This window comes from Protomyces lactucae-debilis, assembly GCF_002105105.1.
Source record: "Protomyces lactucae-debilis strain 12-1054 chromosome Unknown BCR37scaffold_6, whole genome shotgun sequence".
In the NCBI taxonomy this organism is placed as follows: domain Eukaryota; kingdom Fungi; phylum Ascomycota; class Taphrinomycetes; order Taphrinales; family Protomycetaceae; genus Protomyces; species Protomyces lactucae-debilis.
Genome location: NW_024467998.1, coordinates 474,574 through 486,956, shown reverse-complemented (window position 1 = coordinate 486,956; position 12,383 = coordinate 474,574). Strand labels below are relative to the sequence as shown.

General features: G+C 51.1%; 7 protein-coding genes across 7 annotated transcripts; 2 read left to right on the top strand and 5 right to left on the bottom strand.

The window, feature by feature from the left end:
- Positions 1 to 105: 105 nt before the first annotated feature.
- BCR37DRAFT_267114 (vacuolar protease-like protein A) lies at positions 106 to 1,368 on the top strand. Its single transcript, XM_040866758.1, has one exon. It carries the CDS (start codon positions 125 to 127, stop codon positions 1,331 to 1,333), a length of 1,209 nt encoding a protein of 402 aa, XP_040726480.1. The 5' UTR covers positions 106 to 124; the 3' UTR covers positions 1,334 to 1,368.
- Positions 1,369 to 1,403: 35 nt separating this feature from the next.
- BCR37DRAFT_392035 (uncharacterized protein) lies at positions 1,404 to 2,309 on the bottom strand (the record flags this gene model as incomplete). Its single annotated transcript, XM_040871096.1, has 1 exon — positions 1,404 to 2,309. The coding sequence occupies one exon, from the start codon at positions 2,307 to 2,309 to the stop codon at positions 1,404 to 1,406; it is 906 nt and encodes a 301-aa protein (XP_040726479.1).
- Positions 2,310 to 2,438: 129 nt separating this feature from the next.
- Positions 2,439 to 3,587, bottom strand: BCR37DRAFT_378494 (signal transduction histidine kinase). Its single transcript, XM_040869056.1, has 3 exons — positions 3,075 to 3,587; positions 2,792 to 3,025; positions 2,439 to 2,743 (listed from the first exon to the last, which is right to left on the bottom strand). Exons 1-3 carry the CDS (start codon positions 3,302 to 3,304, stop codon positions 2,725 to 2,727), a joined length of 483 nt encoding a protein of 160 aa, XP_040726478.1. The 5' UTR covers positions 3,305 to 3,587; the 3' UTR covers positions 2,439 to 2,724.
- A 293-nt stretch (positions 3,588 to 3,880) lies between these two features.
- On the bottom strand, positions 3,881 to 8,017 carry BCR37DRAFT_267731 (uncharacterized protein). The gene is made up of 2 exons (XM_040866764.1): positions 7,660 to 8,017; positions 3,881 to 7,616 (listed from the first exon to the last, which is right to left on the bottom strand). The coding sequence occupies exons 1-2, from the start codon at positions 7,733 to 7,735 to the stop codon at positions 4,111 to 4,113; spliced, it is 3,582 nt and encodes a 1,193-aa protein (XP_040726477.1). The 5' UTR covers positions 7,736 to 8,017; the 3' UTR covers positions 3,881 to 4,110.
- A 12-nt stretch (positions 8,018 to 8,029) lies between these two features.
- Positions 8,030 to 10,153, bottom strand: BCR37DRAFT_378491 (uncharacterized protein). The gene is made up of 2 exons (XM_040869055.1): positions 9,774 to 10,153; positions 8,030 to 9,725 (listed from the first exon to the last, which is right to left on the bottom strand). The coding sequence occupies exons 1-2, from the start codon at positions 9,948 to 9,950 to the stop codon at positions 8,103 to 8,105; spliced, it is 1,800 nt and encodes a 599-aa protein (XP_040726476.1). The 5' UTR covers positions 9,951 to 10,153; the 3' UTR covers positions 8,030 to 8,102.
- A 798-nt stretch (positions 10,154 to 10,951) lies between these two features.
- BCR37DRAFT_386605 (uncharacterized protein) lies at positions 10,952 to 11,371 on the top strand (the record flags this gene model as incomplete). The annotated part of the gene is made up of 2 exons (XM_040870459.1): positions 10,952 to 11,222; positions 11,262 to 11,371. The coding sequence occupies 2 exons, from the start codon at positions 10,952 to 10,954 to the stop codon at positions 11,369 to 11,371; spliced, it is 381 nt and encodes a 126-aa protein (XP_040726475.1).
- Positions 11,372 to 11,660: 289 nt separating this feature from the next.
- BCR37DRAFT_341438 (glutathione S-transferase C-terminal-like protein) lies at positions 11,661 to 12,380 on the bottom strand (the record flags this gene model as incomplete). The annotated part of the gene is made up of 2 exons (XM_040867398.1): positions 11,661 to 12,299; positions 12,345 to 12,380. Coding segments are annotated over 2 exons (675 nt in total), but the record flags the coding sequence as incomplete, so codon positions are not given.
- Between the last annotated feature and the right edge of the window lie 3 nt (positions 12,381 to 12,383).

The window sequence follows — 12,383 nt, the reverse complement described above, 5'->3', positions numbered from 1 at the left end:
TCTAGTAGTCTGATAGTAGTTCAGTAGCAGCCGCATGACATAATTGCCTAACCCTGACCTCGATCCACGTCACCCCCCGCCATCTTCCACTCTACATACTTACTACACTACTCAAGCAGCCAGCATGCACCTCACCCTCCTTTCCTCCATCACAGCCTCCCTCCTCGCAGCACACGCAGTCACCGCAAAGTCATTCCATGCGCCCCTCAAGAAAGTCTCCCTCGATGACAAACTCGCAGCCTTCGACCTCGAATCCGAAATGCGCTACCTCAAGCAGCGCTACCTCGGCATCAGGCCCCAGCAGCACGCAGCGCAGATGGGCACAGAGTCCCACGGTGTAGACGCAGACGGCGCACCCACCCACGGTGTACCCCTTACCAATTTTGCCAACGCGCAGTACTTTGCAGAGATCGGCCTGGGCACTCCTGCTCAGACATTCAAGGTCATCCTCGATACAGGCAGCTCCAACTTGTGGGTTCCCTCCAAGTCTTGCTCCTCCATCGCTTGTTTCCTACACACAAAGTACGACTCTAGCGCTTCGAGCACCTACAAGGCGAACGGGTCAGACTTTGAGATTCGCTACGGCTCTGGCTCCATGAAGGGCTTTGTCTCGAATGATGCGCTCACGATTGGAGATATCACCATCAAGCACCAGGACTTTGCTGAGGCTACAGAAGAGCCAGGACTCGCTTTTGCCTTTGGCCGCTTTGATGGCATTTTGGGACTTGGCTATGACACCATCTCAGTCAACAAGATTGTCCCTCCCTTCTACAACATGCTCGACCAGCTCGATGCACCTCTCTTTGCTTTTAGTCTGTCTGATGGCACCACTGAGGACGGTGGCGAGTTTTCTCTCGGTGCTACCAACCCAGAGAAGTACACGGGCAAGATCACACAAATCCCAGTGCGTCGCAAGGGCTACTGGGAGGTCAACTTGGATTCCTTCTCCTTTGGCAAGGAAACACTCGAGCTCGAAGATACTGGTGCTGCCATTGACACGGGAACCTCGCTCATTGCCTGTCCCTCGGATGTCGCTGAGCTCCTCAACAAGGAGATTGGTGCAAAGAAGTCTTGGAACGGTCAGTACACCATTGACTGCGCTGCTGTGGATTCCTTGCCCGACGTGACATTTGAGTTTTCCGGTCACAAGTTCACTTTGCCACCCCAGGACTACATCCTCAACCTGCAGGGATCATGCATCTCGACCTTTACCGGTATTGACATTCCTCCTCCTCTCGGTCCTATCTGGATCATTGGTGATGCCTTCTTGCGGAGGTACTACTCAGTCTACGACTTAGGTAAGAACACAGTCGGTCTGGCAACGGCTGTTTAGGGACATTCGTTTGTTGCATACGTTTTAGTTTTGTATAGAGCGCTTGTTCTTCTTACGAGGCTCCAGGTATTCATTCATCCTTACTGACTGGCTCAGTATCCAGGGCACTGACAATCTGCTGAGCACGGTCGTAAACGGTCTCTGAAATGGCTTTCTCTTCGTCCTTCTCCTTCTCGCCTTCCACCTTGCTCGCTTCTTCTGTAGGCTCTTCTTCTGCTTCTTGCTTTTGTTCTTGCTCTTGCTGTTGTGCCTCATAACGCTTCACGAGCCCTTGTGCTTCCTCCAACACACGCTCCCGACTCGCCCCTTGCATCTCTCGCAAGTACAAGATACCTTGCTCTTTGAACCTCATAGCACCCGTCTCATCCTCAGGAAACAAGGCTTCCCCCTCGACTTGATATAACTGCCTCAATAAATGATTTTGTCGTTGCTTTGAGAATTTCCAACCCGGTAGATCTTGTGACGGACTTGCCTCTGCTGTTTCTGCACGACGTGCTGCTTTTTGAGCTTTTTTGGCAAGCTTGAGTCGTTTCCGTTCAGAGACGACCTCTTCCTTTCCAGCCACCACTGCATCTGCCTTGACAGTTTTACGTTCGTCATTGACAAACGAGACACCAGTTCGCTGAGCAACGAATAAATCAAGGTATGCACGCGTTGCTGCCAATGCAGCACGTCGTTCCGCTTCTTCACGTTTCCGATGCGCTGTTTGATGTTGTGCCGCTGACCGTTGTCGTGTTGCTTGTTGTGTGCGTTTTGCCGATTCCTGCTGCGTTGCAAGAAATGTACGCTGTCGTTTCCCCATTCGCTTGGCAGGTGGATCTGTTGCATCTGTTGCAGTCGCACGTTTTGTTTTGAGCGCTGATGGTAGGATGCGCGCTTCTTGCAGCTTGGGAGAGAGCTCGGGCGGTTCTTGTTTGGCTTCATTCTTGAGAGAGAGGAATTTCTTCCAAGCGGGTTCAGTGGGAGTTTCTGTCATATGAGATAGTCCTCTAGGTTCTCTTGGGATATGAGCGTGTACTAGCTAGACGACAGAGCTTCAGAGCTTTGGCAATGCCAGGTTGTGTGGTGTCTTTAGCTTCAGCTGATTTCAACTTTTTTTTCCCGTGGACGACAAGATCAAATTCAATGAGCAAAGACTACTGATAGCACTTATCCTGTTTAGCATCAAAACGAGAGAGACAAAAGAAGCAGAGTGCATAGATTTGAAACAAGACAAAAGCGTCATTGTGTGATTTGATTACTTGAGAGTGAATAAAAGAGGATAGCAACAATGCAAGCTCGGAGATGAAAGGGAGGGAATAGGTTGGAGTGGACGCGTTCTCCAAAGAGGGGCTGGACTGTATGTGCAATAAGTCGAATTGGGCCCCCGTGATTGAATACTGCAAACTAGCTTAAGCTTCGCCATAAAACCTAGCATGTTAGCTCCTTCTGAATTCCATACGCTAGTAGGAGACTCACTTCTTGAGGTATTCTTCAGCCTCGGTGTACTCAACCTTGACTTGCTGCACCTGGCCAGTTAAACGCTCAAGGGCCTCCTCCTCGCCAATTGGAGCCACGCCATCTGCTGCCTTGAGCGCACCGAAATGCTGAATGCGCTCGCACGATGTCTTGACTTTTGTCATACCAAGGGCAGCCGATGAGCCCTTGAGGAAATGGCCCAATGAAGACGCCTTGTTGAAATCTCGCTCTACACTATCACATTAGCTCTTGTGGATTGACACCCTAGAAAGACTGCACGCACATAGCTTGCTCCATTTGTCCAAACGTCACTTCTGCCTGCTCAAAGAAATTCCATACAATCGATTTTGAAAACTCTCGCTCGTCGTCGTCATCCATCTCTAGCAGCTGATCAAAGATTGTGTGGTCGAGCAACTCATCAGGCGCAGTCGCTGTGTGGTTGAATGCTTCCGAGTGAACAGACCCGTTTGTCGCACTGGATGACGCCTTCTCAAGGGTCGGAGGGATACTCATCTTTTGATTGGAATGTGTTGCTTAGAAAGGTATTTGGTGCAAGGGCCTGGCTTCTCGGTGATGAGTAGCTGAGACGTGACTTGGACGACGTGTTGCTGCGAGGACAAGGAGGATGAGTAAACCTGGTCGCTTCTTTGGATTCAATGCGCTCCCTTGGTAGAATTGTGCGACAGAGGAGGGGAAGGGGCCCGGTGTTGTTGTCGGTGGATGGGAGGGGAGAGGCTGTCTGTGGTAGGGCTGATTGAGTTTTCTGTATCTCTCTTCTCTCTTGTACACGGTAGACTGCTGCTGCTGCTGCTGCTTCTGCTGCTTCTTCTTCCTGCGCACTCTGACCTGGCACGTGCATCTATGTCATCAACGGACCCACCGCAAATCAATCGACACTCAGCCAGTCATATACTAACAGCTCCATTCTACATCATGTCTACCTCCGAAGCATCTCCGCTGCACATAGACATAATCCTGCACCCCATTGACTTTGCCCTATACTTGCAGATTCCCGCATGCAGGGTACGCTACATCGCATGATAATGACAGTCGACAGCACTGCGAGTCTGCATCCTAGAACTAAGGGCTCAGGTCCTGGGCTCTACGGGACTACAGGCTACAGCCCTGCCAAGCTCAATCATATTGCAGAAAGGACGGGTAGGGCAAGCAATTAATTGACGGCGGGGCACGACGCATTTTGGGGAACCCTGGATTCTTCGACCGACGAGGTGGGGTCCGCGACCGAGTACTCTACACATTTTGGAAGCTGATTTGCGTGATTGTGTCTACTCCTCTACTGTAGCCTTCCATCTCATAGCTCAGTGCCTGCTCAGCTTGAAATTGCTGGCTTTTTGCTTGAACGCCTTGATGCTGCTCAAGCCATACGAGCCAGAACGATCGCCCAACGGATTCGGCAGCCGCAGATCCTTCAACTTCCTGAGCGAAGTCACCACCTTGCCCGTATCGTCAGTAGACTTCTCAAACAACTCATCATCATCTTCCTCAGAATCGCCATCATCATGCTCAACCATCTGGTAAGAGCCATCGCTGTCAGCAGACCCAGGCTGTGCTCGACTTGGATCCTTGATGAGCGACCGCGCATACTCCATATCCCGATAGATGTTCTCAATGGCATTATCCACGCCACGCTCACTCCGAATCTGTTCACCAATCTTATCAGCTTTTTGAATGGTCAGCTCATCCGTCGTGCAAAACTTGAGCGCCTCAGACAGTGACTTTGCAGTCAGCTTCTTAAGGCATTGGCCCACACCGAGATCTTGTACACGACCACCAAAGAAGTACTGGTCGCCAAAGAAAGGCTTGACAATGGTAGGTATACCAGCACGTAGACTCGCACCCAAGGAACCAGCACCACCATGGTGGCATGCGCAGTCGAGTTGCGGAAAGAGCCAGTCGTGTGGAATTGAATCAACAGACAGGATGGAGTCGCCAAACTCTTTGTTCTCCTCTTCCTTCTGTTTCCGCTTTTCCTCCTCCTTCTCCTTCTCGGTCCGCTCATCTTCTTCCTCGTCATCATCGTCCTTCTTGCTGCCGCGATCGGACCAGCCTTTCGACAAAATGCAGCGTACTCCAGACTTCTTCACAGCTTCCACCACAGCTTTTGTCAAAGCCTTCGGGTCAGACACGACAATGGAGCCAAATCCAATATACACCAACTTCTTCTTGTCACTCCTTGCCTTTTTAATGAAATCCGCCACGTCCTGCGGCGCTTCCCATTTCTTGTTATCCTTGTCATCTGAACCTTCTAGGAACCAGTAACCAGTCACTTTGATCCACTCTGGCCAATCCATGGCAGGTGGCACAACAGACGGCGAGAAATTGTACAGAAAGGGAACCTTGTGCTGAGCGAGCTTATCGAATGATGTACTTGACAAATTGAGGGACTTTTTCCGCCATCGATTAACCTGCCCTGAGATACCCTTCCAAAAGAGCGTATCGAATGCGCTGTACGTGAATGTGTTGTAGGCTCCACCCTTTTCGCTGCTGGGGACAGCAAACGCTTGTGGATAGACGCGCGTTTTGGACCAGGGCATGGTGAAGGCGCGAAAGTAAGGTATACCGAGCGCCTCAGCAATGTGGATGCCACCCATAGCGCTCGGTGATTCAATCAAGACATCTGTATTCTGACAAGCCTTCCAAGAGCTTTTAAGCAAGTCGTCAATCCAGCCCCGGAATTTTGATGTCGCCTCCTTCAAGAAACTGTAGGTGAACATCCCATGCTCGACGCAAATCGCCATCAACTCGGCAGGGTTCCCATCAATGGGCTCAAATTCAATACCATGCGACTCAACAAAGTCGCGAAACTCTTCATGCGTTGCAATCTTGGCTTTTTGACCATCGGCAATCAGACCTTTGCACAAGGCCACGTAGGGTTGTACATCGCCGCGAGAACCAATTGTCAGGCATGTAAACCGCAACTGCTTGGCTGGCTTGAAGGCGACCATGGAAGCATTCGGTGTATCAAAGACCAGCCCTGGTACGTCCACCACATTTTCCAGTGGCGGTGAAGCCTGGTCATGCTTGTAGCCTGCCTTTTTGAATGCATTTTCAATAGCATCGTGTTCTTCCTTGGCCAACTTCTGTTGCTTTGCAATTTCTTCAATCTTGGGCCGTTGCCGTTCCTTGACGTTCTCCAAATTGTCTCGGGCTCCCTCAATGAAATCCAAACATCTGTCCCGCTCGCTTGATGATGAAAACTCAAAAAACATGGGTTCATGTGCTCGAATGTTGATGACAATACCAGAAAATGCAAACTTGAAACCCTTCTCCTTCTTGACCGTCTCGATGTCTTCGAGTGGCAACTTGACTCGCACTTTGTAGGCAGGTGTGTGTGCATCGTAACAGATGTGGTTCTCACCAATCGACAACTCGCCAGGACTCGGTAGTACTTTCATGTAGAATGCCTGGAACGTTCGCAACAGGCGCGTATCGTCTCGTAGACCAAACTTGAGGCGGTATGTCTCGTTTGCTTGTTGATCCGCTTCGCCCATCGGTTCATCTTTACTCGCAAAGACACCACCAGTGACGACGTGACCTGCAGTTTTCGCCACAGTCTTGATTCGACTACCGATTGCAGGCAAATTAAGCGCTGAACCTTCCGGCGCAGTGCTCTGGACATCGTCAAAATCGTCATCATCAGCATGACCGGAGTGAAGGATGGGCAAGGAAGGTAAGATGCCTTCCTCTTTCTTGTGCTGCTCAACAAGAGCCGTAGCGTACGTCTCGATATTGGGTGCCTCGCCATCCTTCATCTGTGTCGCGAGCTGCTCATATATCTTTGGCCGCTCATAGATCGGCGCGTCTCGACTCGTATCGCTTATATTGGAGACTGCACTGGTCGAGGGAGCGCGGCCCTGTAATTGAGACTTGACTTGCGCAATAATGTCGGACGCATTAGAGAAGAGCGGGAAGAGGTACTCATTCACGGCGTACGTTTCGTCGTCATCTGCAGCTTTGACTTTGAGCGTCCGTGCAAATTCAACAATGTCGCTCTCCTCCACATCTGTGATACAAGCAAGCGGAATTTTGATTTTAACGCAGTCGCCTTGGTTCTTGAGTCGAAAGATGACTTTTTGTATGATTTTGACCCATTCACTGACAGCTGACGCTGTGTCCGCCCGAAGGTAGTAGGTGCGATGGCTTGTAACAAGCTTCATACCAAAGTAGCCGTCTCCACTGTTCTCCACGTCTGGAACAACGCGCTCTGCATAGCGCAAATCGATGCTGCCACTTGGAAAGTACAGCGCATCTGGCTGTTCATAGTAAGACAAAACATCATTCTTCAAGATGAACCAGTGCCTGTGCTGGCGGTTCGATGTGCGCGACCGCTTGACAAGCGAGCCAGATTTGACTGTAATATCATCATGTCGAGGCATATAAGCGTAGAAGCAGAGGAAGCTCTTCATGACGAAAAGATAACCTTGAATCATGACGCTTTTCAGGAGCCATGCTGGATGCGCTGCGACAAGTTGCTCAGCTTCAGTCAGATTGAAACCTTGCTGAATCAGCGTCTGCAAGGCATCTTGCTCGTCCCTATCGAGCGATTCGGCTGACTTTGAAGCAAGATCCAGGTACTTGAGGTTACTGGGCAGATCCGCTCGTGCTCGCGAGTCGGAGTACAACTCTTGCGTATGCACATTGTCCGAGGCGCGCGCTCTTTCTCTGTCTTGTCTGTCAACATCTTGTGCCGTCTGAGGGACGACTACGTCCACGGGATGTGATCCATCAACCTCGAGTCTGGGAACCATGGATCTGTCGTTGCGCAGCTGTTCTAGATCATCTCCCGGCTGAATCTGTTCGTGCTCTGCCTGTTAGTCGTGATTTAGGAGCAAAGAATGTCGGCGCACCATCATGCATGTCGATGAAGCTGTGCGACTGCTCTCTGTATAGCGGTCTCGCCAAATCAGGCTCGCTATCATTCATGTTTCGTTGAGCAGCTGGATGGCGCACGGTGACCTTCGTTTCGTGATGCGCTCAGATGCAAAGGAGTTCACTGAAGGCGACGAACAGAAAAGCGATGTTATTTGATAAAGATGGACTATTTGCTGTACACGTAGCGTTGACAGTTCCTCGGGAAGGTGATGCCGGGGCTTTTTGGGAGTGCAACAGAACAATGACGTCCTCGCGAATCTTGTAGACTTCTGCCAGCTGACATCTGGGTTCGGCACAGGGAAGTCAGAAAAGGCCCGCGAAGAGATGGGCTCTGTTGTTCACTCAGTCACCAGGTAGTCGGCTCAATTGATTTATACTACACCAACAGTCTGCAGACTTACAAACTTCCTCGCCAGGTTCACTGTTGCACGGCATGGCTCTCCTGCTCAACCTGTTGCTGTGCCGCCATCGCATCAGACTGCAACAGCCATCGCATGAGCGAGATGCCAAAGTCCCGAAGGAACTTGAGATCCTCTGCTACGAACACCTGGGACTTCTTCTTGGTGAATGCAGCAAGCACGTAGCCACCACCGTTACCCAACTGCAAAACAGGCACAAGCATACCTGAAATGTACGTGCCAAGCTCACGAGCCACGGCAGACTCTGGGTCAGGGTGAACATAGAGCAAGCCACTCTTGGAACGCAAAGCACGACCGTGTAGACCTGCATCAAACACAGGATCTGATGCCAATCCATACGACGAGACAACGCGTGTGGTTGTACCCGTCTCCGCAGAGCTTTCGAGTGCCAGCAAGTAGACCAGATCCAAGTTGAGTGTCTGTGCAATGAGCAAGACGGACAAATCATAGGGATTCTTGGCGGGCGTTGCCACGATAGACTCGTCGACAGTCGTTGTACCTGCTGTGCCGTGTTCGTCGATCGGCTTGCCAAGTGCAGCTTCGCCATCCTTGTGCTGTGTTTGAATCAGTCCCTCTGAATTGGCTGCAAGCGGCTGAGCTGGGGCCTGATTGCCCAGACCAGCCGGCATGCTCTTCTCGCCGGCTTCTTGCCCGTGCGTCAGAGCATTCATGGCAGCCAGACTCGAGGGGTCATTAGCAATACTTTGTTCGAGAGATGAATTGGCCACTGCACCAGCCGTGGTATCTGAAACAGCAGTAGAAGACTCCGCCGTCGTGGGCGATCCGGGCTTGAGCGAACCCGTCTTGGCCACAACCTTGAGACCCTGGTTCCGACCAGCTTTGAAGACTGCCTGCTGCTGCTCGTGCGTGAATGTCTGCTTCATGCGCAGACGCGATTCTTCAAATTCAAGCGCACTCATGACATGTGCCGAGGCGGAGCTAGGTGCACCCGCTGGCGTTGGGAAACCGTCAATGGCAGAACGCATGCGGATCATCTTTTCCTGTTGGTTGCGCTCGTACAGGCTCTTGATTTCAGCCATGGCCAGCTCGGCAAACTCAACGAGTTTTGGGCCGCCGTCAAAGGATGCCCGTGGCTCTAGGTCGATGATGCACAGAGTACCAAGGGCATAGCCCTCTGGTGCAATGATGGGCACTCCTGCATAAAATCGGACGTGTGGTGGGTTGGCAACCAATGGGTTATTCTTCATACGCCAGTCCTTGCTGCAATCGAGGATGACCATAGGCGCCTTGCTTAGTATGGTGTGACCACAAAAGGAGATGTCGCGGGGCACAGTCTCCATGCCGGTCATGCCTGCCTCTGCGAGACCCACTTCTGACTTGAAGTACTGACATTCGTCGTCCAGCAGAGACAACAAGGCGACCTTGACACCAAAGGTATTGCGGGCCAAATTAACGATGCGGAACAAAGTCTCCGACTGAGGCGTCGGTTCCGTACCTTGATCATTCTTACCATCATGGTAGTTTGGTTCATCTTGGTACTGGTACTTGTACATGTTGAGCTGGCGTTCGCGCTCATCAAGCGGTAGCTGTGCACGTAGGAACTTTTCATCCTCGGGCAACTCGGTAGGCGCCTCTGTCTGGTAATCATTCGTGACCTCTCCCTGTTATTGTTAGCTTCGTGGTGTTCTTGTCCATGTCAAACGGCTCACTTTGCGGTACTTGGCCAGCCACTCAGCGAAGGGCATCTTCTTGCTTGCAGGCTTCTCTGTACTCCCTGTCACAGGTGTAGTCGCTGTCGACTGGACAGAGGACTTTTGTGCAACATCAGCCGGGACTGAGCTGTCGCGGCCGATGCATGGCTTGAAGCATGACTTGAGGAAGCTCATCTTTTGTCGCAAAAATTAGACAATAGATGAGGTGGGGAAGTCGTTGTTGTGAGGTTCTACAGACTCTCTGTGAAGTCCAAAGTGATCCCTGCAGTATATCAGACACAGATAGATGGTGTGTGTCGTACACGAGCAGGCCTGTCGTCTAGCAGTGAACAATAGCACAGACAATGGGGGTTATAGGTCGGCTGGGACGCCGTGCGATGGATTCCTTTATAACCGAATGGCTGTACGATGAAAGCGGGCACTTTAGCGCTGAGACCTTACCTTAGACCCTGCGCTCTGGCCCGCACTCACAGTTCTAGACAACGGCAGGCCCGTCCAGATGGGTCGGCACCTAACTCGGTCGTGTATTCGCTTGCGGGCTACAGGCTACAGCCTACAGGTCTTTCATATGAGACCAGATAGGACCGTGCGGCGCTAGACATTAGCATGGAGAGCCGGACAGGCCTAGTGTTATACTCTGGATTAAGCCCGGTACATCGCTTTGACCCACTCCGAAAAAATAGCTTGAACTGTAGTCGCTGCCGCCACAGGTCCAAGCGGCCAGTCATCTCGTTCGCCTTGGTTCTCAGGCCTTGATGTGTCAAACAACTACATCTGATTTGCCCTCAGTCTATTCGTCATCGGACGGATTTGTTGACGCCCAACGCAGACCTACATACAGCGCGATCTTGGCGACAGAGGCGCGTGCGGGTGCTGTAGGTTTGCTCAGAGTATCTCCATGCGACATCTAGGCATGTGTACACCTACATCGTGTTGATGAAGCCTTGATCTTCGTCGCCACAACGTTATGCGCTGGCGCAAGCTGAAACTGCAGCGGAGCCTTTTTGCCGTGGTCAAAAGTTGACGGGCCAAAACGCTAGCGCTACCTACATCACAAGTACACAGGTTCAAAGCTCGAGAAGCTCTAGTAGGCTGAGGTTACTCTCAAGATATAGCTACAGATTTCAGCTAAATCCATTCACTTGCTTGTTTCTTCTGTACTCGTGTCCTCTGCTATGGGCAAGTCCCAAGAACCGAAGAAATCGAACGATATCGACGACATCTTTGCCAAGAAGGCCTCAAAGCCTACTGAGACAGCTGCACAAGATGACACCAAGAGCTCGACTAGCAAACTGAAATCTGCAAAACAGGGCAAAAATCATACCGCAGCTGATGTGAGAGATGCATCCGTCAAGAAGCCAAGCAAAAAACCTACTGGAAGCTCGATACCAAAGGCGCTCCCATCAGATGATTCCTTATTCACCGATCTGAAGGGATCAAAGAAGCGTAAGACTTTGCTGTATGGTGCGCGTGGCTGACTTGCAGGGAAAACTACAGAAGAAGGCTTCAAAATCTACGACGACGAAGAGCTACGGATAGATCCAAATGCTGGCAGCACAGACGACTGTCCCTTCGACTGCCAATGCTGCTTCTAAGCATGAGTCTAGCACACTTGACTGGGGTGTTGGCACAACGATATGCTAGACAGTGTGACTTTGACTGAAGGGGGCCCAATGCAAGAATACGAGCCATGCTAGCGCCATGTATGCGCAAGTAGAGCGGGCTTTTAAGGACTTTGGCAGAGGCGATTGCTCTGATCATCACCTAGAAGACCTTCGTATAATATCACATGCAAGTTTGAAGAATTCATGTACGAATTGTACCTACCTTCCACTACGTCCCCTATTCTCTGCTCATTTCTGCGTCCTCTGCTGGTGGTGGCAACAATGCCTCGGCGACTTTTGGCCGTGCAAGCATATTATCCACCCATCTACCGACCTCTGGAAACTCTTGCTCCAAATCGATATCGAGTCGATGCGCCGTTCTTGCCCAGGTGAGGTACGACAAGTCTGCAATCGTCATGGACGACCCAACGAGCCACACAGGGTAGGTATGCAATGCTTCCGGTAGCACATCCTCACGCTCTGCATGATCCCAAAGCTCTTCACGCGCTTCTGCCAATCTCACTTCGAGAACGCCATACACGCGTCGTGTTTCATCAATATAGCGACGTGTTGCGCTTTCAACTGCTTCATGATGAAAGAATTTGAACCAGAATGCTTGTCCCTGTATGACGCCGTGCCCTGAGACTTGAAGCATGATCCAGGATGTTATTTGTGATTGCTCTTTACGATCACGCGACCAGAGTGTGTAATTTGGATCGTAGTGTTGGACGAGGTAGAGCAAGATGGCTCCGGATTCCCAAACGGCAAAGTCGTCATCCCTGTGAAAGACACATAGCGGAATACGCGCATTTGGGCAGAGTCGTAGAAACTCTTCTTTCCGATGATCACCTTTCTTGAAGTCAATGAAAATGGTGCGATATTTTAGACCTAGCTCATTGAGCACTGTTGCGACCTTCCACTGCGTCGTGTTAGCTTGACATTGATTAACTTGAGACAAACGAACGCCATTGGGACCTCCTTGATGGCTATAAAGCGTCACATC